This window comes from Armigeres subalbatus, chromosome 1 (genome assembly GCF_024139115.2).
Source record: "Armigeres subalbatus isolate Guangzhou_Male chromosome 1, GZ_Asu_2, whole genome shotgun sequence".
In the NCBI taxonomy this organism is placed as follows: Eukaryota; Metazoa; Arthropoda; class Insecta; order Diptera; family Culicidae; genus Armigeres; species Armigeres subalbatus.
Window position 1 is genome coordinate 282,930,738 of NC_085139.1, and position 27,465 is coordinate 282,958,202.

At 42.7% G+C, this 27,465-nt stretch overlaps 1 protein-coding gene across 5 annotated transcripts in view; it reads left to right on the forward strand.

Moving 5' to 3' along the window:
- The window catches only part of LOC134207658 (protein tramtrack, beta isoform), a 655,620-nt gene that overhangs the window by 367,473 nt on the left and 260,682 nt on the right, over positions 1–27,465 (forward strand). For 4 of the 5 annotated variants that reach the window (XM_062683425.1, XM_062683427.1, XM_062683428.1 and 1 more), the window contains exon 2: positions 20,142–20,302. In XM_062683425.1, the coding sequence (XP_062539409.1) occupies positions 20,162–20,302 (141 nt within the window). In that variant the 5' untranslated portion in view covers positions 20,142–20,161. The remainder of the gene's footprint in view (positions 1–20,141; positions 20,303–27,465) is intronic. The other variant, XM_062683426.1, reaches the window with a different exon arrangement.

A 27,465-nucleotide genomic window follows, 5' to 3' on the forward strand; every position in this document is an offset into this window, starting at 1 on the left:
GCAGGAACTTGAAACAATTTTTCGTGAAAATTATGAAGAATTTTTCATTTAAATTCCAAAGAATTTTCCTCGGTAATACCAAACAGTTTTTCTTGGAAGTCCAAAGTGCTCCCTTAGAAATTTCAAATACATAATTCTCAAAGCTTCCGTGGAAAATCCGAAATGAATATTTTGGAAAAGCTCTGAGATTTTTCGGGAGAAGTTCATCAGATTTTTCCAACGAAATTCAAAAGTATCTTTTGTCTAAGTTTTGAAAACATCCTGGAAAAATGCAGAAAAAAAACTGTATGACACAAATGTAAAAAAATCTCCACACCGCCACTGCCGCCTGACTGGAGTTCCTTCTGGAACACCATTAAAAAATTGCTCTTGGAACACCGTTCAAAGTTCATCCTGGAATGCCGTCCGGAGTTTTTGGAACGGCGTTTTTCGTTCGTTTTGCGAACCTTTTAGTTTTCAAATTTCACACATATATTAAATTAACTTATTCCAAAATTTGATAATTTGGCTTGTAAATTAAAATTTTGGTGGCTTGTTGAAGTTGATGCATTCACATTCGCCAGAAAACCATTTGCCAGAATGCACCATTCCCCAGAATTGGTCATCTCCTATTTGCCATGCACGCGTTTGCCCAGTTTGCGCAATAATTCATAACGCCATGAACTTTTGGCATAACTGTGAACAGCGTCAAAAGGGCGGGGGGGATCAGTAAGCAAGGGACATTTTCCATATTTTGTTGTTGTTTTTAAATGGTTTTCTAGGGAGGAATAAAACACCGCGCCGGTCGATACTATAATTGAAAAGACGTAATTCTTTCGCATACATAAGCCGGGTATAGCCGCTTATCCAAAAAAATGCAATTGCGGATGTGGTCATTTCTTTCAAATAGGTATTTGCCCAGATTAAGGCAATGGTGGATGTGATCCCTTCTATAAAAATAGGCGTTCGCCAGAGTTCAATCAATTGTGGATATGATCTCTTCTGCAAAATAAGGCAATGATGGAAGTAATTCCTTCTTTATAAGTTGGTGCTATCCCGTATTAAGGCAAGGATGTGATACCTTTCTTTAAAATAAGCGTTTGTCACAAATGAAGCAATGGTGGATGTGATCCCTTTTTTAAAAGTAGGCGTTTGCCAGGATCAAAGCAATAGTGGATATGATTCCTTCTTCATAAGAAGACGCTTTTCCGGATTAAGGCAATTTATTTATTTATTATCAGACTATGGCCGAAGTGGCCTGTACAGTGCATAAAAGTCTTCTCCATTCAGCTTGGTCCATGGTTGCACGTCACCAACCACGCACTCTGCGGAGGGTCAAGAAGGCGAGGTGCATAACGAGCAAGGTGGATCGATCAAGTGGAATACAAGTGGACGATTAAGGCAATGGTGATGTAATCCCTTCTTTAAAAGAAGGCGCTTGGCCAGATTAAAGCAATAATGTCGTCGGATGTGATCATTTGTAGAAAAATAAACGTTTGCCAGGATTAAAGCAATAGTGCAAATGATTCCTTCTATCAAATAAGGCGCTTGCCCGGATTAAGGCAATGGTTTATGTAATTCCTTCATTAATAGTAGGCGCTTGGATGTGGTGGATGTGATCCCTTCTTTAAATAAAGGCGTTTGAAATGAAGCAATTGTGGATATGATCTATTTTTTCAAAAGAATTCGATTGCTCCGATTAAGACAAAAGTAGATTTTATCCCTTCTCTAGAAGTAGGTGTTTGCCCGGTCCCGTGTTTGAATAAGGCAATAGTGGATATTATTCCTCTTTTAGAGGTAGACTTTTCGCCTAGACTATAACTTCGATGAAAGCAAGTAGCTGTCTAGTATGACTTAAAGTGATATTTTCCAATCGTAGATATGATTCAATTTTTGAAATGAAGTCTGCGTCTGGAATGAGGCGAAGAAATATGATATCCATTCGTAAACAGTTTGTTTGGTATTAGGCAAATATGAAAGTATTTCATTTTTTGATTATTTGGCGCGCAAATGACGTTGCAGAAGTAGTTTAGGAGGTAATTAAATATTTTTAAAACGAACTCGGAAAGACCGCCAAAGCAAAACGGATCGGCAACACAGGTGACATCGACGAACGATTATGCTAAGGGCATCGATCAAACGAGTGAACGGAGTGTTTTCTATCCTTTGAAAAAGGCACAATAAATGTGACCGAAACGCCAGGTTTAGAAGGGATATCCGTTAATGATCCTATTAAGACTGAAAGCCGAGAACTGTCTTTATAACCTCAATCACAGTCGATTCCTTACACATGTATTTTTTGATAAATAATATCCCTAGCAGCACAAGTCAGACCGATTTGGTTGCAGCAACTTAAATGTGACAGAATTCAGTTGCCTTTACACCACCTTTACACCATATGTGTGCTGCTCGGGATCCATCTTTCTGAAAACTATCTAATATATTAAATAATCCCTTTTATGAAAATTGATTAAATAGAGGATCCCTTTATTAGTAAATAATGCCAAATCTCCGTTATACAAAATTACCTTCTTTATATAATTCTTTTTCTTTTTTTTATTATTAGTGGAATAATCGTATTTCCAGTTTAACTATTTCTGGGGAATGGTACATTCTAGCAAATTGCATTCTAGCCAATGGTTTATTCTGCGGAATGGCTTTCTGACATATGATCCGTTCTAGAAAATGGGTTTCTGGCAAAAATAATTCTGGCAAATGTCATACAATCATCTGGTATCATGTATTAAAAATCTATTTTTGAATGCTTTCCTGCAGTTAGTGTGTGGATTTGCTCCTAGCTGCTCCAAAGCTGAAAATGGACTGTTTCAATGTTAGAATGAGAACTCTGTTAATGCTCCAGCCCTTAAGGAAAGGGCTTTCGTAAGTACTTGAGTAGCATAGGATATGTTAAATAGCAAATCTAACCTCAAAATGAATTCAACGTTCCAAAATTAGTCTTTGGTGAAAAATTCGAGCAACATATCAAATTTTGTCCGGCATTTGTATAGGGGAACGTCACTATACGCCGTCAAACCCTCTATCTCTATACATTACGATTTTATAGATCCATCTTACTGAATAACACTTGCCAAGAATAATGGCAAGAATAACTTTCTAACAGAAATTTTGGTTTGAGCTATGCGGTGTTATATGAATGGAAATAGAAGTCTTCCTCGGAAATGTCCACATATTTTTGTTTTTATAAAGAACAAGAATAAAAATTTTATTGATTGATTTTGGATGATCATTCAAATTTTTGTTGAAAGATCTGATCAATCTGAACAAGAGATTTCAAATTATTTCTACCGTGTTTCATAACACTAAACACTAAACTTTACCGCTTCTGATCTAGAACAAACTTCAAAAAAGTCGATAAACCAAACGAAGTGGTCATTCATATTACCCTACGAACGACTCGTGTAAAGGATGGCGCGTATTAAAACGGCTCAATTTCGCAGCAAGGAACCCGTTTCGGTTGCTGGTCTCGATGATTCCGTTTCCTACCTTCAACCGCAAGAGGATGGATGGGAACACGCATTTTACGATGACCTGTGGTCGCACAAAATGCCTCTAAATTTCCAAGAGCCACAACCACCGCACGCTTTTAATCAGGTGATATGCCCGACAGTCACACATCCAGACCAATGCGAATCCTACAAATCGAAACTCGAACTATTCGTTCACCTAGAGCGGAGCACCGGGAACCAGGAGAGTCATTATCCTATCAATGCACCAATTAACCTCCTAACCTCAATTATCGCGTCCCGTGGGCCGGCTGGACGACTGCATCGTATCGTGTGTATCGTTCTGGATTCTGGCGCAAAGCTCTGTGACGGTATCGGGCTGGTCGTGCTGTGCGTCGCACAAAACGGCAGCCAGCAGAACAGATGGACAACCGGACCTCTGCTGTCTCCCGGCACAGATGACGCTCTCTCCGGAACAGGACGCACGGCTAGTCCAGACTGGATGTAGACGCAGCGTTGTGAAAGGGATAACCCCATCAGACGGCAAAGAGTGCGTCATACACTGAACGGACGTTTAGGAAATCGGTCGGTCGGCAGCAGCAGCAGTCAGCATCATCATAGTTGACCTCATTGGATATGATGCAGATGGTGGCCAATGGGCATCAGACTGCGGCAGTTTGTCATCTTCCTCTAATGCGAAAGGATTAGGGCGTGTGGAATTTCGCGGTTTGACACGTGGTATGTCAAGCTGTGAAGTGTGGGTCGTTGCGGCTGTTTCATTTTTTTTTCTGTCACGGGCGTCATTTCTAAGCCGATTGTGGTTATCGCGAGACATGCTATTGTAAAGCCGGAACTGTTAGAAGGACTTAGTAAGAACAGACTCAATGGAATGCAAATGAAGTACATCATACCTATATGGATATCTTTACAATCTTGTAATATAGAACTAATAGAAATTAAAATAAAATTACTGTCAAAACTGGACGAATACTATTTAGGAACAATTCATTTCGTGGATTCGTTGATTTATTAATGGTGGTGCCCATTAAGTTTAATTGATTCTCATTCCTACCCTGGGTTAAGAATTAATAAAATAGTTTTTTAAACAAATAATTTCACGAGCAGCTGACTGTTTTGAGATTTGATTCGTCAATTAAAATTAAGCTGATCGGGTGGCTACTTTTGCAATAAGCATTTGAAAAAAAAACTTCAGATTATCTCAGATTGCTTCACAATATTTCAGATTTCATTAGATTAGTTTTATTCAAATGCTTTCCAGTATGGTTAGTCCACATTCTCTCTTCCTTATTGCTGTCTTTCCGCCCCAGAAACATCAACCGGCTATCGAGTCGTGCATTTATGATCCCAATAAATCTCCCCTCGGGCAACTGCAGCCGCCAATCGTCACCGTCATCGAGCCCACCAGCGCCAGCATGTATTTCGCAATGCAAACTTTACAACCCAATCACCCGGTCAGCAGTGCGTGACACAATTCCGCACTTAATTTAATTTAACTTAATTTCTCTTCCACCCGAGTCACCCGAGTCTAATACACTGACTGGGCTGGGTTGAAGTGGAAGTGCAGTGGGAACAAACGGCAGCAGCAGCCCAGTCAGCAGGGCGATAATGCTTGTTTATGCTCTCCGCGAGGCTTGGTTTGACTTTTGCTGCTCCGGCAAGCTGTTGTTGTTTCTGCTGGCCTGGCTAACAACAACGGTGGGGTGAGATAGTGCACGGGAATGTGCTAAATGCTCTAAACCCTCCGACACCCGCGTGCGCAGTTCTTCTCCCTCTCGTTGCGCAAACGGGGGTGCTGGACGGGATAGACAAGACACGAACCCGCGCGTGCATATATTTATGGGTTCCATTTGCAAAATAAATGCACTTAAAATCTGCCCTCCTAGACCACGACTTCGGGGTGCTATGATATTGTTATTAGTGACCGAATGGGCATTCCGCATTCCGGACGGGCAAGCGCATTGCGTGGCCGCATTAGGGAAGGGACCGGGTGCGGTTGGGCATTTATTTTATTTGGTTGTTTGTGGGGCTCTGCGAGTTGTTAATCTGTTATTTTCCTTTTACTGAACCACTGTAGATTCTTTATCGTGGTGTAAATGAAGACCATTATTATTTCAGTAATAAACAGTTATGTGATATCATCTCATTACATGAAGTTAATCCAGATTTGATCTTATGTTTATAGAAGACTATAGGAATTCGGTAGCTTATGTTACCATTACTTTTTGTTTGAATGCATTCATTTTTTTTTATTTATTTAGTTTACACCTAAACAGATAACACTGAATCAACAATTTGCCACCACAATACACGGTTCGAGGCCGCATCTCTCCATCCTCGAATGCGCCCCACGCTCGCCAAGTCCACGCCATCTCGTACCTGCCGGATCAGAAGCGAACACCATCTTTGCAGGGTTGCTGTCCGGCATTCTTGCAACATGCCCTGCCCTTCCGGCTTTAGCTACCTTCTGGATACTGGGTTCGCCGTAGAGCTGGGCGAGCTCATGGTTCATTCTTCGCCGCCACACACCGTCTTCTTGCACACCGCCAAATATGGTCCTAAGCATCCGTCTCTCGAATACTCCGAGTGCTTGCAAGTCCTCCTCGAGCATTGTCCATGTTTCATGTCCGTAGAGGACAACCGGTCTTATTAACGTTTTGTACATGACACATTTGGTGCGGTGGCGAATCTTTTTTGACCGCAGTTTCTTCTGGAGCCCGTAGTAGGCCCGACTTTCACAGATGATGCGCCTTCGTATTTCACGACTAACATTGTTGTCAGCCGTTAGCAAGGATCCGAAGTAGACGAATTCCTCGACCACCTCGAAGGTATCCCCGTCTATCGTAACACTGCTTCCCACGTGGGCCCTGTCGCGCTCGGTTCCGCCCACAAGCATGTACTTTGTCTTTGACGCATTCACCACCAGTCCAACTTTTGTTGCTTCACGTTTCAGGCGGGTGTACAGTTCTGCCACCTTTGCAAATGTTCGGCCGACAATGTCCATGTCATCCGCGAAACAAATAAATTGACTGGATCTGTTGAAAATCGTACCCCGGCTGTTACACCCGGCTCTCTGCATGACACCTTCTAGTGCAATGTTGAACAACAGGCACGAAAGTCCATCACCTTGTCTTAGTCCCGGCGTGATTCGAACAAACTGGAGTGTTTGCCCGAAATCTTCACACAGTTTTGCACACCATCCACCGTTGCTTTGATCAGTCTGGTAAGCTTCCCAGGGAAGCTGTTCTCGTCCATAATTTTCCATAGCTCTACGCGGTCTATACTGTCGTCTATACTGCCTTGAAATCAATGAACAGATGATGCGTTGGGACCTGATATTCACGGCATTTTTGAAGGATTTGCCGTACAGTAAATATCTGGTCCGTTGTCGCCTTGATAACTTCCCACGAACTCATTCGCTAATGGTGACAGACGACGGTAGATGATCTGGGATATCACTTTGTAGGCGGCATTAAGGATGATGATCGCTCGAAAGTTCTCACACTCTAGCATGTCGACTTTCTTGTAGATGGGGCATATAACCCCTTCCTTCCACTCCTCCGGTAGCTGTTCATTGTCATAGATTCTGACTATCAGTTTATGCAGGAAAGTAACCAGCTTTTCCGGGTCAATCTTGATAAGCTCAGATCCGATAACATTCTACCAGCTGCTTTATTGGTCTTTAGCTGTTGGATGGCATCCTCAACTTCCCTCAATGTGGGGGCTGGTTGACTTCCATCGTCCGCTGAACTAACGTGGTCATCTCCTGCGCTGCCTTGACTTTCACTGCCTGTACTCTCAGCGCCATTCAAATGTTCTTCGTAGTGTTGCTTCCACCTTTCGAACACCACACGTTCGTCCGTCCCATCCCATCCTTATCCCTGCACATCTCGGCTCGCGGCACGAAACCTTTGCGTTGAGCTTCTGATAGAACTTGCGCGTTTCTTGAGAACGGCACAGCTGTTCCATCTCCTCGCACTCCGCTTCTTCCAGGCGACGTGTTCTGCTTGATACGGGTCTCTATTTTCCTGAGGTGACACATTCATCAACTATTTGTTATGCAAAGCTTTTTAAAAATACGAATAAAATGAACTCCTCTTGAAACGAAAACCGTTCATAGCTTAAGAACTTTGGTTCATGGAATCCAAATCCGTACACCTATTTAATTGCTTGATATCTTAATTGAGCCACAATTAAAATACTATCTAACACTGGAGTTCGTTCAACACGTACCTTAAAAAGCCATTCTTGATGTGTGTTTCGGACAGGCAGATCACATATGTTTCGCTTTATTGGCTCAGTTCGCAACACACATTTTTAGAACAGTAAAATAAAATCATGTATCGACACAGTTGTTTCATAAGGGCCAATGTCGCAATGAGCTCGAATGGAGAAAAATGGGTTGGAATGTTCCATGACATATTTTCAATTATATTTCAAAGAGTAGATGTTATTTTAAATGTTAATAGTTTGCATGAAGTTCATCCATATCTAATCATTGAATCCACATATAAATAAAATTTACTTCGGATTTATTTCGATTTGAAAATATGATTAAAGAATTAGTCGTCCTTTTTTTCTAACAGTGTACACTTGCGCCCTTCAGAAATGCGCCATAATGTTTTTGACAACATCCTTTTCGCCCAAATTCCACGCCCGGCTGTCAACCTGTTTGTCAGTATCGCCTGTTTGCATCGCCCCGTTGTGTTTTCAAAGTACCGTTTAGCCCTTTTGCTCACATGTGTTTTTGATGCAAGAACGAAGTGTCATAATGCAAAAATGAAACACAGTTTAGCCCTTTTGCTGCCATGGAGAAAACGGGGCGCAATCGCACCAAGAAAAAAATTCCAACGGAAATGTAATATCGCCCATCTTCATTTCTGTTTTACAGTAAAAAAAAACACTTTGTGCCATTTTGAATATGCTACATATAGTACATTTCCAGGAGGTTCGATTTATGACATTGTTTACATTTGCGACTTCGGCCCTTATGAAACAACTATGTCGGTATACTAAATTGAACTTGAAATATGGTGTTCGCGGGGTTACGTCATGTTTTCTATGATTTTTGTCATTTAAAGTTCAAGGCCTACTTTATATTTACAAGAGGGAAAAATATAGTATCACACAGAAAAAATAAAGTTTAGAGTACTCAACTTTGAGTACAAAGTTCAAATTTTTAACTCAAATGTAAGCAGTCTTCCCACTGCCTCTCATGAATGTTACTAAAGAGAACTGCATCGACCCAACGCGTGCTGTTCCGTGGAAGAAGCAAAATTTGAGTTGTTTTCACCATAGTCTCGGGTGAGAAAAAAAAACATAAATTTGAGTTGGTGAAACTTCATAGTGATGATGATGATGATACTACCATCTTTTGTAGCAAGGCACCTGCTGATAGCACTTGCCGTATATGACAAACAAATTGACCATGTTTATATTATTGTTTGCATTTCGTTATTTATTTATTTATTGTATCGCCTTCAACTTATAAATTGCACAGACTGATTGTTTGACTAAATCCTATTTTTAGAAACTAATTTGCTAACATTAAAGTCGAAAAACAACACATTTCGTTGAATAGTCAGCAGCGTCTAATGGATTATTTTGACCGTAATGTGTGCGATGGCCACGGATCCATAACAGTTTACGATTCCTGAGTTGCCGAGTGCACGGTGCATGAAATCGACCATTCTCAAGGATGTAACGGCAGTCGATGTTGCACGTTATGACGTCCAAAATAAACATCTTCTGAAACATAACTCGACAGTCTGCCAATGGTTGCAAGTCAATCAAAGCACAACGATTTCGGTATGGAGGCAGGTTTGATTCGTTCCATGGTAAGCGGCGCAAGGCGTAGTTTATGAAGCATTTTTGTATTCTATCGATGCGTTCAATGTGAACGCAATGATACGGAGCCCAGATTTGCACTCAATACCCTGGTATGCTCCGAAATAATGCACAATATAATGATTTGAGAGCATGGACATCATCGAACTGTGCTGTGTTTCGCCGTAAGAATCTAAGCATAGCATTGGCCTTAGCGATGGTAAATGATAAATGTTCCGTAAAACGAAGCTTACTGACGAGAACGATTCCAAGGTCTTTGATCGATGTAACTCTCTGAAGCGCTGTGTGACTCAGACAATAGTCATAGGTTATAGAATAAGATCGGCAACGAGTCAATGTTATGGCTTTCCATTTAGTCAGGTTCATCTGCATACCATTGATCTTGCACCAGAAAGAATGAAGATGAGAATACTGCCCTGCGGTACTCCAGAGAGAATGTCATAGGCATCAGACTTGGCGCCATGTACTTTGACGAAAGCCTTGCGCGAGGATAAGAACGATTTTAACCACCGAATGATCCAAGTAGGTAAGACAAGTCGGTCAAGTGTTTCTATCGCTAGTGCATGTGGCACCTTGCCAAACGCCTTTGAAAAGTCAAAACAAATAGCGTCGATCTGGCTACGGTTCTCCAATTTGTCTTCTAGCACTGTATGAGTGAATGCCATTAGATTGGATGTCGTCGAGCGCTTTTTCATGAATCCATGTTGATACTCGGAGATGATAGAGTATACTGCTGAGTATAACACTTCGTGCAAAAGACTCTCAAAAACTTTGGCGAAACAGTTCAAGATTGATATACACTATGAATGTTACCGGATGTGTACACGGGAACGATAGAAGCAAGCTTCCAAGCTTCCGGGAAAACACTATCGCTTATAGATCGATTGAAAATTTGAAGCAATGGGCATTGCCAGCGATGAAGCACATTGTTTGATGACGGTGGGCGTTAAGCTATCGGGTCCCCGTCCTTTTGATGTGTCGAGCGAGCTTAAAAAATATCCGCATTGCTGAAAGTGACTTGAGGAAGCAGGACGGAATACGACGGGAGACTTTCGATGTAGCTTTGATCCAATTGAGGATGATTATCGTCATGTACTGAGCGGAAGAAGCTGACAAACAAATTTGCTGTTGCGTTAGGTGTTCGGGAGGGAAGCGATAAGTGACGTCATCAGAGATATTATTCGATCCCTTTCGTTTTCAATGTAGGCCCAGAACGATGAAGGATTATTATTCAAATTTGCTTGAAGGCTTTCCTTGTACTCACTGTTAGATTGTTTAATATTATATAAAAACTGGGCACACTGATGAAATGTAAGAGAACTGGCAATTAATAAAGGTGGGTCAAATAACAAGGACGCGTGTGTTTCTTTGATTAAATTCGATTCCTAAGTTTGTCGTACAAAATGTAACACTTGGCGACGAAGAAAAACATGAAAGACATCGCGCGGTGGAACCGGTATGGTGAACCTTAAAACTTATAATGAATGAATTCGAATATAAAAGTAGCTTTGAAGAATTCTGGTGCTATTGTAAAAGAATTCCGGAAGAAGAAGAAATGAAGTAACCTCGAAAGAAGCTACAGAAAAAAAGGGTCAAGGGATGTGAGTCGTTACGTTTTATTGTAGCGAATTGTCAACACAAAGAAGAGAAGTTATTAGTGCGCGAAACGGTCTGCAAGTTCAGGAAATGGCAAATTCTACTACGTCCACACTCCCAAGGTTCGATACTAGTGACACATCCACCGTATCCAACCGCTGGAAAAAATGGAAACGCTGCTTCGAGATTTTCCTAGAAGTAAATAATGTGACGATACCCACACGAAAGCGCTCGTATATGCTTCACTATGCGGGCAGTGATGTACAGGATATATTTTTCAATCTGTGTGGTGAAAATGAGATACCTGTACCGGATGGATCGGATGTATATAAGGAAAAATTGCGTGAAATTGCTCGATGACTACTTTCTGCCACTGCCTTGCCATGGGAAAGGCATATTTTTAGGAATCTCGCGCAAAACCCTGATGAGTCCATATACAGAATACAAAATAATACGAATACAGAAACTAGTTGGAGGAAAATATGAAAGAGCAGATATTTGAGAAAGGATATTCGGACGAATTGAGAGCTAAAATTCTCACGAAGCCGAACTTGGGTCAAACGCTTGAAATGGCGCGTTCGTTAGAAACCATCGAAAAGCATCGTAGGAATCTGAATAAAGGTGAACGTATCAATCTAGTTTCTGGCATTATGTCAACGATAACGAGTGCCCGGATCGCGATAAGAAGTGCGAGAAATGCCACTTCAAGAAATGCTGTAAAACCAAAGAAGCTCGGAACGCTACGCACAACAGGAAAGAGTCACGGAAAAAAATACAGCAAGGCAGATTGGAAAGCATATTTCAGAAGCGGAGGAAGATTCTTATGATGAAGATGATTCGTGTGATGATTAGGAACAAAGTGTCAACTATGTCTTCTCGGTAACTCCGGATGGCGAAGATAAAGTCTCTTGCAGAGTGGGTGGTGTTAAACTGAAATGGATGGTGGACTCCGGAGCTGGTGTTAATGTAATAAGCGAGGCTGCCTGGAAGTATTTGAAAAATCAAAATGTGAAAGTTCAATATCAAACGGACAAGGTGAAGAAGAAGCTTTTGGCGTATGAAAACAACCAGCTCTGTGTTCTGGGAATGGCTGATATAGCGACGAAGAAATCTTCTACTAGCGATGAAGTCTTCGTGGTCAAGGAAACTGGATCCAACTTGTTGGGACGTAAAACAGCTACCGATTTAGGAATACTCAAAATCGATACGACACTCTGTACTGTGCAACCAGGAGATGAGAATATTGGGAAGCTGAGAAAGAGTCGTGGTATCGGTTCATATCAATCCAACTGTTAAACCGGTCCAGCAATTGAATTTCAATTGCACTGCAACCGAAAGTTGAGCAGGAAATAGCTAAGGTGTTACAACAAGACGTCATCGAAGTAGCTCCAAGGGATTCGCCGTGGATCTCACATGTAGTTGTCGAAGCAAGGAAACAACGATGAGGTACGCCTATGCGTCGACATGCGTGGCGCTAATCAAGCTATCGTGCCACAGCATCATTCACTCCCTACAATTGAAAAAAGAAAAAAGAGCAAATGTTATATTAGCAAAGCGTTGTCTACAGCAGAACGGGCTTATGCGCAGAACGAGCCAGAAGCATTGGCACTAGTATGGGCGACAGAACGGTTTGAAACGTATCTAAAGGGCTTAGAGTTTAAGCTAATCACTGATCATGAACCATTGAAAGTTATGTTAGCATTAGCATTAGCATTGAGCATTTCGCACAAATTCGTAGGTGGTACAAGCCAAGACTATTGTACGAGAGTAGCATCACTTTCATCCGTTACCACAGATATTGATTTGGGACTAATCACTATTCTCTTAGATGAAAGCAATGCATCTTCCAATAGTCGAGATCTGTCCTGGCCACGTCCTTGCGAATGCTGAGGAAGGGGAAGGATGGTTAGATGGACACCTACTTAAGAAAGATGCAGAGAAGTCTACGACTTCTCATAGGTGCCACGAAAGATTTTTGGGATTGTGTGGAAGGTTATAACAGTAGGAATCGTTTTGGTAGAACGTAGGAAAGGGACGAGCCTGGAATTGAACCCATGACCTCCTGCTTACAAGGCAGAAGCGGAAGCCACTAGACCACCGAGCTCGTCTATGAACCATTGAAAGTTATGTTTGGCACAAAACGCAAACAATGTCACAGGATTGAAAGATGGGCATTAATGTTGCAGTCTTTTCGTTTTAAGATTATTCATGTATCTGGCAAAGTTAACATAGCCGATCCGTTGTCAAGGCTAGCTCGATTTTAAGAATGCTCAACATACGATCAGGATGGTGAAGTGAGTAGCAACAGTATCGTCGAGTCTGTCAAACCCAGTGCAATTACTCTGGAGGAGATCATAGAGAAACCCTGAATGATTCCAAAATGGTCAAACTAAAGGAAGCTATCAACACCGGCCGTTGGGAGGAGAAGATGAAAACCAAACAACGTCTTAGAGGTAAAGTCTGGTAGAAGAAGGTTGATGTCGATGCAGAACAAACAGTGAATTCTCGCTTAATTTTTCAAAAGGACCTAAATAACATTTTTTGCTATTCAAATTAATTCATGAAAAAAATGTTTCTTAGGTCCTTTTGAAAAGTTAAGCGAGAATTCATGTATGGACTGTCAGCTTGTGAGTTCTTTTAATCCACCGAAGCCGATGTCCGTTAGAAATTTGCCATCACAACCATGGTACACACTATCGATGGATATGTTAGGTCCCCTGCCTTCTAGCGAATTATAATTGACCTATATAGTCGGTTTCGATTAACGGAAGTAATGCAAACCACGAAATCCGGAGACATAATCAAGCGGTTGAGACGCACGTTCTTAAGAATGGGAATACCAGCAGTACTGGTTTCGGATAATGCAAAAAACTTTTCGATTAGTCAGATGGAAGAATTTTGCATGGATTTGGGCATCAAGCTTCAGCACACTACCCCATACTGGCCACAGGCAAATGGGGAAGTGGAGCGTCAGAATCGCTCCATCCTGAAAATTCTGAGAATTGCCCGAGTGAATGGTAGTGACTGCAAGGCTGATTTGGAAGAAGCGAATTACGTCTATTCGTTGATTCAACATCCTGCCACAGGACATTTGCCTTCTGAAATACTTGCTACCGACAAAAAGCGAAACTCAAATCAACCGAGTCTAGTTTGCGTCTACTTGATAGAGTTCTTATGCGGAATCTGGTACCGCAAAACAAGCTGTCTACACCATATCTCGCAGAACCAGCTACTGTTCTGGAGAAACACGGAAACAGCTTATTAGTTAAAACATCTGATGGGAGGCGATACAGGAGAAATTCATCACACCTGAAGCGGCTTCCAGATGTGGAAGAACAACACCATGCAACGCAGGAAAGTCAAGAAGAATCGCAAAGCTCAAGTTGAGAAACGCCGCAAGCAACAATTACTAGTACACCGGTTCCTGTGGTCCGGAATTTGTAATCGTTGGGCAGACCAAAAAGGGAAACGAAACGCCCTCTGCGTTTTGAAGATTATAATATGGATGCCTAAATATAATATCTCAAATATTTAGTTGCTAAGCGACTAATCCGTAGAAAAGAGAGATTGTTAGATTGTTTAATGTTATATAAAAACTGGACACAGTGATGAAATGTAAGAGAACTGGCAGTTAATAAATGTGGGTCAAATAACAAGGACGCGTGTGTTTCTCTGATTGAATTCGATTCCTAAGTTCGTCGTATAGGATGTAACACTCACAACCGACAATGCTGCATACGAGTATATTCTTCTTCAGCTAACCGTTGATTAGCCGCGGAATCCTGTTTCGGAAGAACTTCTTCCTACATTTCCGTAGACGATTGCGGAGATTCCGGAGCTGTGGCGTCCACCAGAGTTGATAGTACTTCTTAGATGGTCGGCAAATTTTGACCGGCACGGCAAAGAGCAGATGGCGATTCGAAGAGATCTTTTATGCATGGTTCGCTTTACGAACACCAAGTCAAGAAGTTTGCCGTTCGCGTTCAGAAGATCATTGATCAGATGCATACCGGAGGATAGCAAGGACTCTGATAGGACAAGCTCCTGCTCAGTTGACGCGTTGATAGACAAGTATCCGTTAACTTCATCATCGAAATGCCAGACTAGATTGTAATCTCCAAGGCAAACAATGACGTCGCAGGAATCGACACGATTCAGTATCTGGCTAATAGAATCCGCGTTTTTCGTGTAGATATCAGGGCAGCTGTTTGGGCGAATGAAGATGCAGCTAACGTACAGCGAGAACTGAGGCAGAATAATGCGAACAGTGGCTTGTTCCAGGCAATCACAATCGACGAGGTTTACCGAAATATACTGCAGTTCCGATTTGACAGCAATTAGTACGCCGCTGCCTCTACGAAGATTACTAGTATGGAAGCTTTACGATTGCAAGAGTAAATAACATAGTTACTGGCAAATTCAGAGGAAGCGATGTCACAGTGAAGCCATGTTTCTGTCAAAACAACAATGTCAAGATCGCAATCGAGTAACGACAGAAGCAGAATATTCGTTTTTGTTCTCAGCCCACGAACGTTCTGATAGTACACATTCAGTGGAAAAGAAGCGGGTCGATTCGGTTCCGATGAGGGCACTGCAACCGAGGTTGAAGTATCTGAGGCAATCACAGGGGATGAAAGGACTGGATTCGAATTTGTGCTGGCTGTTATTGGTCGATCTGTGCTAATGTTTGATGCTGGATGTTGATGATCTTCTAAACTGTTCGATGTACCGGGGTCGGTTCTCTGGCCCGGCTTCCAAAAATGTCGAACACTGTAGCTAGTTTATACAAACTCCCGAAATTCGATTTCAGAAGGCCAAACAGAACCATTCTTGACTGACACCAACCTTGAAGGAGGCGAACGATAACGTCGATAGCCCTTTTGGTATTAGCGATTCGACTACAACATCATCCAACTGCAAATATTGTTTGGTTAGATCGACTATGTCATCTTCGGTTGCCTCTGGTGGAATTTTTGATAAATATAATCAAAATTTGCTAGCCGCACTATCCGATGATCTGCCCGATGTACCAGGTACACTGATAGATGGATTAGTGCCACGAAAAACTCTTGTATGAAGGTCCAAAAATGGGTGGGGTGGTTCCATAAGCAGATACACTTATGCGAAATCCACGGGATGAATAGAGAATCTCCTTCCTTTCTTCTGTTCGTACAAAAAATAATACAAACACGCTCTCGTTTCTCAGATTGATCCAATACGAAAAACTTATAATGTAGGAGACGAACTTGCATAATTCTATTTTTCTGATAAGCAATAATAAATTTAATTATAAATCATAAAGTGGACGGATTTCGGTCCTTCACGGTATGTCACATACATTACACACTGTTCTTTTTTGGTAAGTTCATATTGATTTTTATTTACTAAAGGATGACACATTTAATAAGGAACGGATATATTTATATACATTCACTTTTCTACCAAAATTTGTTGATCGCTCATGGCTCGTCTAATTTTCCGCTTAAGCTTTTATTTTTCGTCATAAATTTATTTTAATGGAGGATATATATTTGTTTAACCGAAGAGCGAACGCGTGCCGAGTCTATTAAGGGGTCTACTTTCTAAAAATCCCATTCCTTCACACAAATTAAATCTGTCGTTAAACGACGTCGAAGATGATGGTGCGGGGATGTGACGGTTAAATATCAAAATCGTGAAAATATTTACTCAATCGCTGATTACAATCAGCCTGGCTGCTCTGTAGCCTCTAGACCTGTTGCATTGCAGCTGGATGACGGAATGCAATCGAGGAAAACGAAAGAGAAGGTTTGATTGCACAGGTTCACACACATGTGCCTCCTAGTGGCTATTTAATTGCTTGAGATGCTGTAAAGTCTAGCCGTGCTACGAAGAGTGCAACCGAGCGGGATTTATTAGACGAAAAGTCTTTTTCTGCGAGAAGCTTTTTTTATGAATATACTACTTGCAATGGGCGAAAACTGACGCTAATAAATTTGGTCACATAGAAAAGGGGAATCGTAAATCTGTAAAATGATGTGACGAAATTATGCCACCTTTTTCGACCATTTCGTTTTTTCGACCATATTGTAATGAAAAATACAAAAAAGTAGCCTTTCCAAGCTCATTGGAATCATAATTATGAAAGTATTGAACTTTTTGAATATTGTGAATAAAAATATAGTAAACGGTTGTTCATTTTATCGCTCTAAATCAAACGAAGTTGTATGTTATTTTTGTAGTGCAAGTGCTGTTTTACTTTAATACCGTTGTCGGGGGTCATCGCTCCCACCAACAGTTTCAATATAACATAGAACAATACTTTTAAAATAAATCTTCCACCCAATTTCTAATCAGTGTTAACTCCAAAAATTTCGTCTTCAAAATTTCGTTGAACAGCAGGAACAAAGGCCCTTACTATCACCTCCAATGGAATCTGCATTCACCTCTTCGCAATCGTCTTTCATTGCCCATAATTTAATTCCAATATTGTTTAATTCAAGTCCGAACACAAAAATCAAACCCGTGTTATGCTTCAATTCATTATCGAATTAAAAATGTAGATTTTCACATTATAATGCATATAAATTAGTTCGCCACCTCCCTCCGCAAGCAGTCCATCCATGTCTTTTGGGCCGTGGTGTGGTGCACTCCGGCAAGAGCACGCGTTCGCAGCCAGTCCCATCATCATCGGCAGCAGCAGCAGCAACAGCAGCCCGAAGGCACAACCTACGCTCCACGCCACTTCCGAGCTGCTTCGACGGACGGCAGCCACACTCACTCACTGCTCACCATTGCATTCGTTTGCCTCCCCGGCTACGTGTATTTCCAATAATCGCGGCATATCGATCTCGATCGGATTAGCTCGCTCGATGTGTTCACGCTTTTTGCTTACATGTGCCCACTGCCACCGCCGCCGCCACCGTTGTCGCTCGCCGCAACACAAACGCACACTGCAGCGGCGACGACGCTTGTCCAGTTCGGCCTCGGGGTTCTTCCTTCTCGCGCGCGCTCTCTCTGCTTCTGGTTCGGCCTTTGATGGTGCAGTGGAAAATTGGGAATCAGGACCACGGTGAAGCAGTGGCCGACAGCTAAAGGGAAATATGATTTTTCCCCAATTTCAAGTAGCTGATTTTCATGTATTTAAAACGAATTTAAAATATGAGTATGAAGAAAGTTCTTTACGGTAACCACCCATAGTTCTTGGCATTGCGTCACCATAGACATTTTTGCATCCACGCCGGTAGCATTTTCCGAAGAAATTCGGCAATATTTCCCAACGAAATTCGAGCATCCTTCGGGAATCCTCTTTTGATTCTTCGGATATCCTCCGGAGATCGTTCGGAGATTTTCCGGTGATCCTACTGGAATCCACCATGGATTCTGAAATCATCATTCGGGGATTCCAGGCGGTCGCCTGGGATCCGCATGGGATACGCCGGTGTTCCTTTAGAGATCCACCGGAGATCCTCTGAGGATCAGCTGGAGATCTTATGGGGATCTACCTGGAATGCATCGAAGATTCGGCGTAGATCCTCCGGAGCTCCGTTTGCAATTCGTGCAAACAATTTACAATTCGATCCATTAGGACCCCGTTCGGGATCCGTTAGGACCCCGTTCGGGATCCGTTAGGACCCCGTTCGGGATCCGTTAGGACCCCGTTCGGGATCCGTTAGGACCCCGTTCGGGATCCGTTAGGACCCCGTCCGGGATCCGTTAGGACCCCGTTCGGGATCCGTTAGGACCCCGTCCGGGATCCGTTAGGACCCCGTTCGGGATCCGTTAGGACCCCGTTCGGGATCCGTTAGGACCCCGTTCGGGATCCGTTAGGACCCCGTTCGGGATCCGTTAGGACCCCGTTCGGGATCCGTTAGGACCCCGTTCGGGATCCGTTAGGACCCCGTTCGGGATCCGTTAGGACCCCGTTCGGGATCCGTTAGGACCCCGTTCGGGATCCGTCAGGACCCCGTTCGGGATCCGTTAGGACCCCGTTCGGGTTCCCGAGTAGCACACATGTTGTAAACAAGTTTCTATTACTCATATACGACCAAATTCAGTCATATATGAGTTACTGCAACCAAATCGGTCTGAATTGTGCTGCTTGGGGTTAGGACTCCGTTCGGGATCCGTTAGGACCCCGTTCGGGATCTGTTAGGACCCCGTTCGGGATCTGTTAAGACCCCGTTCGGGATCTGTTAGGACTCCGTTCGGGATCCGTTAGGACCCCGTTCGGGATCCGTTAGGACCCCGTTCGGGATCCGTTAGGACCCCGTTCGGCATCCGTTAGGACCCCGTTCGGGATCCGTTAGGACCCCGTTCGGGATCCATTAGGACCCCGTTAGGGATCCATTAGGACTCCATTAGGGATGCACTAGGATCGTTAGGATTTGTTAGGACCCTCTTCGAGATCCCATAGGATCCCGTTTGAGATCCCATAGGATCCCGTTTGGGATCCCTTAGGACGCCATGTGGGATCCGTTAGGACCCCGTTTGGGATCCGTTCGGGATGCGCGTTGGTGAGAAATCCGCATTTTGTTATCGCGTTTCTTAAGCTTGTGTTTCCAAATCAAATTCTCATATAAATATTTGCGTTTTACTTTTTTTCATTCAATAATTAGATTTCGTTCGTCGTCCCGCCACTGCGGGTCGAGCCAGGCGCAACCAAAAACTAACAAACATCTCGTCGTCGTTCTCGTTGGCGCGAGTTCACTTGGTACGTTGTTGTTGAGCTGGAACTGACCACCGAGATCCATCGCTATGGGCTGCTGGTCCGACCGGACGGAGTGCTTTTTGTTTTGGCGCGTTTCACTCGAGTTTGGAAGGCGGCAAATATGCTGCCACAGAGTGTTGTTCTTCGGGTTCTGGCTCGGAAGGCATACTGCGCGTTGCTGCTGGCTGGTTGGCGCTGAACAAGTTGGCAATCCTCGCTTCCGAAGGCACTGGCAATTTACAAAGTAGATTGCACCGGTTGGTTAGATTTAGTTTTTTTTTGTGGGCGTTTGAGGAAGAAATCGACGGATGGTCGAGGTTTCAGGAGCACGTGCCCGTTATATGTGTGGTCAGGTAATCAGCAGGAATGGTGCTTGAATGTGAAAAATAGTTGGTCCTTTATCTTATTCTTGTTCATGGAACTACATTCGTACTTCGTTTCTTTCAACTTTAGTTTAGTTTTGTCTTACTACTGTTTAGTATTACTACTTAGTTTGTTTCTACAATTGTACTCATCAATTTATTTGTTTCTTCTCTTCCAAAAACCAGCAGCGTAAGCTGTCACCGACATGGGCAGTGAGCATTACTGCTTGAGGTGGCACAATCATCAATCCAACCTGTTAGGGGTGTTTAGCCAATTGCTGCAGGACGAGAGTCTGGTGGACGTAACACTAGCTTGCTCAGAGGGCGCCTTCATCCGAGCCCACAAGGTAAGTCCGAACCGAGCATCACCTACCGACCAATTTGATCGAAAATCAATCACCGTGTCCCAGGACATTTACCAGGCGATCACTTACCCTTTAACTGTGCGGAAGTCTGTGCGATGCAATCGCGAAACGTCGGACTGCATCCCGTGCCACCACAACCGGTAGCCAAAACAAGCGCTTCGACCCGCGTCGGGTGGTCACTCTCAGCGGGGATCCCTTTCCTTTCAGTTGGGCTTCATCCGTCCGATTCGATATCATAACCGGGCACCACACCGGCGACTGCATCAGATGACGACGCTGACGACGATCGTTGTCCAAGTGAGTGCAATCTGCGAGAAGCAGCCCGTTCAAAGAGGCCGCCCCGTGTGACTTTTGACTCCCTCCCCGTGGTGCGAATATGCGATTATGTACGATTGCAGTTCTCCGGCGCAACGCTTGGGTACTTTTTTCTCGGCGAATCGCACCGAAATGATTTATGATACTCGTGCGGTGAACCTGGCTCACCGAAGTCGTCGTAGCCGTTTGGCTGGCGGTGGTCTTGATGGGATCATTGGTATGATTAACCTTGGCGCATCACTTCGATGATGCAATAGTTGATGGAATCATTAGAACAAAATTAACTTAAAGAGAATATATATTGCAGAAACTGCTTAGTTTCAAACATTTTATAAAATCATTTTAAATTATATTTTATATTAAAATTGCTTTTATAATATGGTTTAAAAAAACTATTAAAAATTACTTCAATTCCAAGAACTTTGGAGGCGATTTAAATCAACACGTATTACTGAAACTTGTCTCAACAAACAAACAAACGCATTCCTGTTCCTTTCTTCGTATTCTCTCTATAGATGCTGCTGTTGCTGCTGCTTCTGTTGGTAATGCCAACAACGGTTACTCGGATGGTCTCAATTTCGCTGTCGTCGCCTGTCGTGTTGTTTGGTTGTACGCTGTCGCGTTTGTTCTCATTCCACAACGCAACGTAAACATAAGCTGGTGGGCCCCTCTCACGGACTGGTGGGGAACAGTATCCCAACCATCATCATCCCGAAGCGCTTCCGCGAGGCGCGAGCAAACCCCGATCGGCATTGCTGCTCAGTTGCTTCAGCACAGCGCAGGGTGCTTTTGTTGCGTTTTCGCATGCTGCGTACACGGTGCTGAAAAGATGAGAGGCGGAAGAATTTATTGAAGCTTTGGATGCATGAAGCAAGGGACATCTCTTGTGGAGCGGGCTCTAGTTGACTTCTGCGACAGCATACGATACAGAATGCGTGGGAAGAAGTCGAAGCTATTCAAAATAAATTAGAACTGAAATGCAAGTAATCAGAATGATTAATATTACAAACCAGATCAATTGAAAATTGTAACAACAGTAATAATCAAGGCGTAGGCTCTCCTGCTGCTCATGTGGACAGACTGGTATCTCATGTTCAGTCCGAGACCTCCGTCACTTGTAATAGGTTCCACTTTTTGAGCTTGGTTTTAACGAAATCTGAGTTACTGAGCATGAATAATCCAGCTTGATCCAGCTCATAAATAATCCAGCTTAATCCATATAGGACCAAGTCTGGCGTTGCAAATAATATTCATGATCAATGTTCTACACTTTAGCCAAGATATACATAAAATTAAACATAAGTTAAATGTTTGATCATGTGTACTAGATCTGTTTGACAAACCAATTTCTGGAGCATATATGATTATTCGATTATTAAACAAATTCTGCGTAAACTAATTTTTATAACTAATTTTGAAAAATTGAAATAGTTTTTCAGGTTCTAATTTTTTAAGCCGTTGTTTCACTGGTGAACATCAAATTGATCATTGGAAAAATCATTCACACTGTGAAAATCGGTAGTGGATCGGACAAGTAATCAGAATGTTGGTCAATTACCCGGTGAAAATGGTTCTTGATAGCAATACGACGAGAATAATAAGGAGAGGCGCGCACCGAGCAAGGTGGATCGAAGAAGAAAACGCCTTAAGCGCCTCCAGCTTCTGACAGAAACTATTTCAGCTAGTTGAGTGCTGCTTTTCACCTTCTGGCCTGTTTTTTCTTAATTCGTAGTAAGAAGCTTTTAAGTTTCCTGTAGGAAGCTTTCGCGCAATAACTTTTCCAGTTGTCATAAGACGAGTTTGTACAATCCCATTGAATTCCACCACTTAATTGTATCTTGACAGATACGTATTTCGACCTCAACAGTAAGGCCGTCTTCAGTGTCTCGTACTTGACTCGACTTTTCCAGCTTCATCTTGAAAGCTTATCTGCTTCTGGCAGGAAACTCTTTAGTTTCTGCCAAGAAGTTTCTCGGTTTCTGTTGAAAAGCTTCTCAGCTTCTGTCAGAAAGCTTCAGAGCTTCTGTCAGTAAGCTTTTCAGCTTCTGTTAAAAAACTTTTCAGCTTCTGTCAGAAAGCTCTTCAGCTTCTGTCAGGAAGCTCTTCAGCTTCTGTCCGGAAGCTCTTCAGCTTCTGTCAAAAAGCTCTTCAGTTTCTGTCAAAAAGCTCTTCAGCTTCTGTCAGGAAACTCTTCAGTTTCTGTCAGAAAGCTCTTTAGCTTCTGTCATGTCATGAAGAAAGCTTTTCAGCTTCTGTCAGGAAGCTTTTTAGCTTCTGTCAGGAAGCTTTTCAGTTTCTGTCAGGAAGCTTTTCAGCCTCTGTCAGGAAGATTTTCAGCTTCTGTCAGGAAGCTTTTCAGCTTCTGCCAGGAAGCTTTTCAGCTTCTGCCAGGAAGCTTTTCAGCTTCTGCCAGGAAGCTTTTCAGCTTCTGCCAGGAAGCTTTTCAGCTTCTGCCAGGAAGCTTTTCAGCTTCTGTCAGGAAGCTTTTCAGCTTCTGTCAGAAAGCTTTCCACCTTCTGTCAGAAAGCTTTTCATGTTCTGTCAGGAAGCTTTTCAGCTTCTGTAAGGAAGCTTTTCAGCTTCTGCCAGGAAGCTTTTCAGCTTCTGTCAGGAAGCTTTTCAGCCTCTGTCAGGAAGCTTTTCAGCTTCTGTCAGGAAGCTTTTCAGCTTCTGTCAGGAAGCTTTTCAGCTTCTGTCAGGAAGCTTTTCAGCTTCTGTCAGGAAGCTTTTCAGCTTCTGTAAGAAAGCTTTTCAGCTTCTGTCAGGAAGCTTTTCAGCTTCTGTAAGGAAGCTTTTTAGCTTCTGTCAGGAAGCTTTTCAGCTTCTGTCAGGAAGCTTTTCAGCTTCTATCAGGAAGCTTTTCAGTCACTGTCAGGAAGCTTTTCAGCTTCTGTCAAGAAGCTTTTCAGCTTCTGTCAAGAAGCTTTTCAGCTTCTGTCAAGAAGCTTTTCAGCTTCTGTCAAGAAGCTTTTCAGCTTCTGTCAAGAAGCTTTTCAGCTTCTGTCAAGAAGCTTTTCAGCTTCTGTCAGGAAGCTTTTCAGCTTCTGTCAGGAAGCTTTTCAGCTTCTGTCAGGAAGCTTTTCAGCTTCTGTCAGGAAGCTTTTCAGCTTCTGTCAGGAAGCTTTTCAGCTTCTGTCAGGAAGCTTTTCAGCTTCTGTCAGGAAGCTTTTCAGCTTCTGTCAGGAAGCTTTTCAGCTTCTGTCAGGAAGCTTTTAAGCTTCTGTCAGGAAGCTTTTAAGCTTCTGTCAGGAAGCTTTTAAGCTTCTGTCAGGAAGCTTTTAAGCTTCTGTCAGGAAGCTTTTAAGCTTCTGTCAGGAAGCTGTTAAGCTTCTGTCAGGAAGCTTTTAAGCTTCTGTCAGGAAGCTTTTAAGCTTCTGTCAGGAAGCTTTTAAGCTTCTGTCAGGAAGCTTTTAAGCTTCTGTCAGGAAGCTTTTAAGCTTCTGTCAGGAAGCTTTTAAGCTTCTGTCAGGAAGCTTTTAAGCTTCTGTCAGGAAGCTTTTAAGCTTCTGTCAGGAAGCTTTTAAGCTTCTGTCAGGAAGCTTTTAAGCTTCTGTCAGGAAGCTTTTAAGCTTCTGTCAGGAAGCTTTTAAGCTTCTGTCAGGAAGCTTTCAAGCTTCTGTCAGGAAGCTTTCAAGCTTCTGTCAGGAAGCTTTCAAGCTTCTGTCAGGAAGCTTTCAAGCTTCTGTCAGGAAGCTTTCAAGCTTCTGTCAGGAAGCTTTCAAGCTTCTGTCAGGAAGCTTTCAAGCTTCTGTCAGGAAGCTTTCAAGCTTCTGTCAGGAAGCTTTCAAGCTTCTGTCAGGAAGCTTTCAAGCTTCTGTCAGGAAGCTTTCAAGCTTCTGTCAGGAAGCTTTCAAGCTTCTGTCAGAAAGCTTTTAAGCTTCTGTCAGGAAGTTTCTAAGCTTCTGTCTGGAAGCTTTTAAGCTTCTGTCGGGAAGCTTCTAAGCCTTTGTCGGGAAGCTTTTAAGCTCCTGTCAGGAAGCTTTGAAGGCTTCTGTCGAGATGCTTTGAAGGCTTCTGTCAGAAAGCTTTTCAGCTTTTGTCAGGAAGCTCTTCAGCTTCTGTCAGAAAGCTTTCCAGCCTTACACAGGAATCTATTCAGCTTACGGTAGGAAGTTTTCAACTTCTGACAGTAAGGTTTTAAGCTTCTGTCAGGAAGCTCTTCATCTGACAGGAATCTTTTCAGTTTCTGTCAGGAAACTTTTCAGCTTATGTCAGAAAGCTCTTTAGCTTCTGGCAGAAAGCTCTTCAGCTTCTGTCAGGAAGCTTTTCAGCTTCTGTCAGGAAGCTTTTCAGCTTCTGTCAGGAAGCTTTTCAGCTTCTGTCAGGAAGCTTTTCAGCTTCTGTCAGGAAGTTTTTAAGCTTCTGTCTGGAAGCTTTTAAGCTTCTGTCGGGAAGCTTCTAAGCCTTTGTCGGGAAGCTTTTAAGCTCCTGTCAGAAAGCTTTGAAGGCTTCTGTCAAGATGCTTTGAAGGCTTCTGTCAGAAAGCTTTTCAGCTTTTGTCAGGAAGCTCTTCAGCTTCTGTCAGAAAGCTTTCCAGCCTTACACAGGAATCTATTCAGCTTACGGTAGGAAGCTTTCAACTTCTGACAGTAAGGTTTTAAGCTTCTGTCAGGAAGCTCTTCAGCTTCTGACAGGAATCTTTTCAGTTTCTGTCAGGAAACTTTTCAGCTTATGTCAGAAAGCTCTTTAGCTTCTGTCAGGAAGCTCTTCAGCTTCTGTCAGGAAGCTCTTCAGCTTCTGTCAGGAAGCTCTTCAGCTTCTATCAGGAAGCTCTTCAGCTTCTGTCAGGAAGCTCTTCAGCTTCTGTCAGGAAGCTCTTCAGCTTCTGTCAGGAAGCTCTTCAGCTTCTGTCAGGAAGCTCTTCAGCTTCTGTCAGGAAGCTCTTCAGCTTCTGTCAGGAAGTTCTTCAACTTCTGTCAAGAAGCTCTTCAGCTTCTGTCAGGAAGCTTTGAAGCTTTTGTCAGGAAGCTTTAAAGCTTCTGTCAGGAAGCTTTGAAGCTTCTGTCAGGAAGCTTTTAAGCTTCTGTCAGGAAGCTTTTAAGCTTCTGACAGGAAGCTTTTAAGCTTCTGACAGGAAGCTTTTAAGCTTCTGACAGGAAGCTTTTAAGCTTCTGACAGGAAGCTTTTAAGCTTCTGTCAAGAAGCTTTAAGGCTTCTGTCAAGAAGCTTTTAAGCTTCTGTCAGGAAGCTTTTAGACTTCTGTCAGGAAGCCTTTGAGCTTCTGTCAGGAAGCTTTTGAGCTTCTGTCAGGAAGCTTTTAAGCTTCTGTCAGGAAGCTTTTAAGCTTCTGTCAGTAAGCTTTTAAGCTTCTGTCAGGAAGCTTTTAAGCTTCTGTCAGGAAGCTTTTAAGCTTCTTTCAGGAAGCTTTTAAGCTTCTGTCAGGAAGCTTTTGAGTTTCTGTCAGAAAACTTTAAGCTTCTGTCAGAAAGCTTTAAGCTTCTGTCAGAAAGTTTTAAGCTTCTGTCAGAAAGCTTTAAGCTTCTTTCAGGAAGCTTTTAAGCTTCTGTCATGCAGCTTTTAAGCTTCTGTCATGCAGCTTTTAAGCTTCTGTCAGGAAGCTTTTAAGCTTCTGTCAGGAAGCTTTTAAGCTTCTGTCAGAAAGCTTTTAAGCTTCTGTCAGGTAGCTTTTAAGCTTCTGTCAAGTAGCTTTTAAGCTTCTGTCAGGAAGCTTTTTGCTTCTGTCAGGAAGCTTTTAAGCTTCTGTCAGGAAGCTTTTAAGCTTCTGTCAGGAAGCTTTAAGCTTCTGTCAGGAAGCTTTTTAGCTTCTGTCAGGAAGCTTTGAAGCTTCTGCCAGGAAGCTTTTAAGCTTCTGTCAGGGAACTTTTAAGCTTCTGTCAGGAAGCTTTTAAGCTTCTGTCAGGAAGCCGAGCTTTACAGCAGCTTTTTAGTATCTGGAAGAAATTTTTTCATCTTATAGCATGAAGCTTTTCAGCTTCTGGCTGAAAGCTTTTTAGTTTCTTCGAAACTTCCTTAACTCCTTCCAGGAAGCTTTTAAGATTCTGTCCGGAGTCTTTTTAGCTTCTGTCAGTTAGCTTTTCAGTTTCTGGCAGGAAGCTTATCAGCATCAAGCAGGAGGCTTTTCAGCTTCTGGCAGGAAGCTTTTCTACTCTGTCAGAAAGCAACCTTCGCCATCTTCTGCTGGCAGAATCTGAAAAGGTCTTTCATATTCTGACATAGAACTTTCCTGCTTCTGGTAGTAAGGCTTCTAGCATTTTAACTCCTGGTTTTAAGCTCTCAAGTTATTTGTGTAATGTGAATTTGATACGAAGAGATTCAGGAGAAGAGACCATTTGGCATAAGATCATTTGGCATAAAGGCCATTTGGCTTAAATATGAACAGCATCAAAAGTGAGGTTCATGTGGTATAATGAACATATGGCATATTTTTTCTGTGTTCGCTATATTAGTTGCTAGACTAAGATGGCATAGTGGACGTGATTCCTTCGTTTAAAGTAGGCGTTCGTTCGTCATAAGTCAATGACGGATGTGATCCCTGCCTCGGAAGTTGTTTTGCCGTTTCGATTGTCTGTGCTTCCGAAAAATGTCAACCATCAGTCTCAAATTATCATAACATACCCTCGATCTACTTTATCTATGGGAAATAAAAAAATCTAATAAACCTTACTTTTCACAGTTCAAACGTTTTTTGCCATAAGGTCATTTGGCATAACGGTCTTTCGACAAAACGGACATTTGGCATAATTTTAAACTGCAAGAAAAGAGTGGGTCATTTGATATAATTGGTAAAGAAAAAGAGTTGGCTTATTTCAAGCAAATTCCTCCTTCCAAAAAAGGAATCACAATTACCGTTGCCTTTTGACGGACAAACA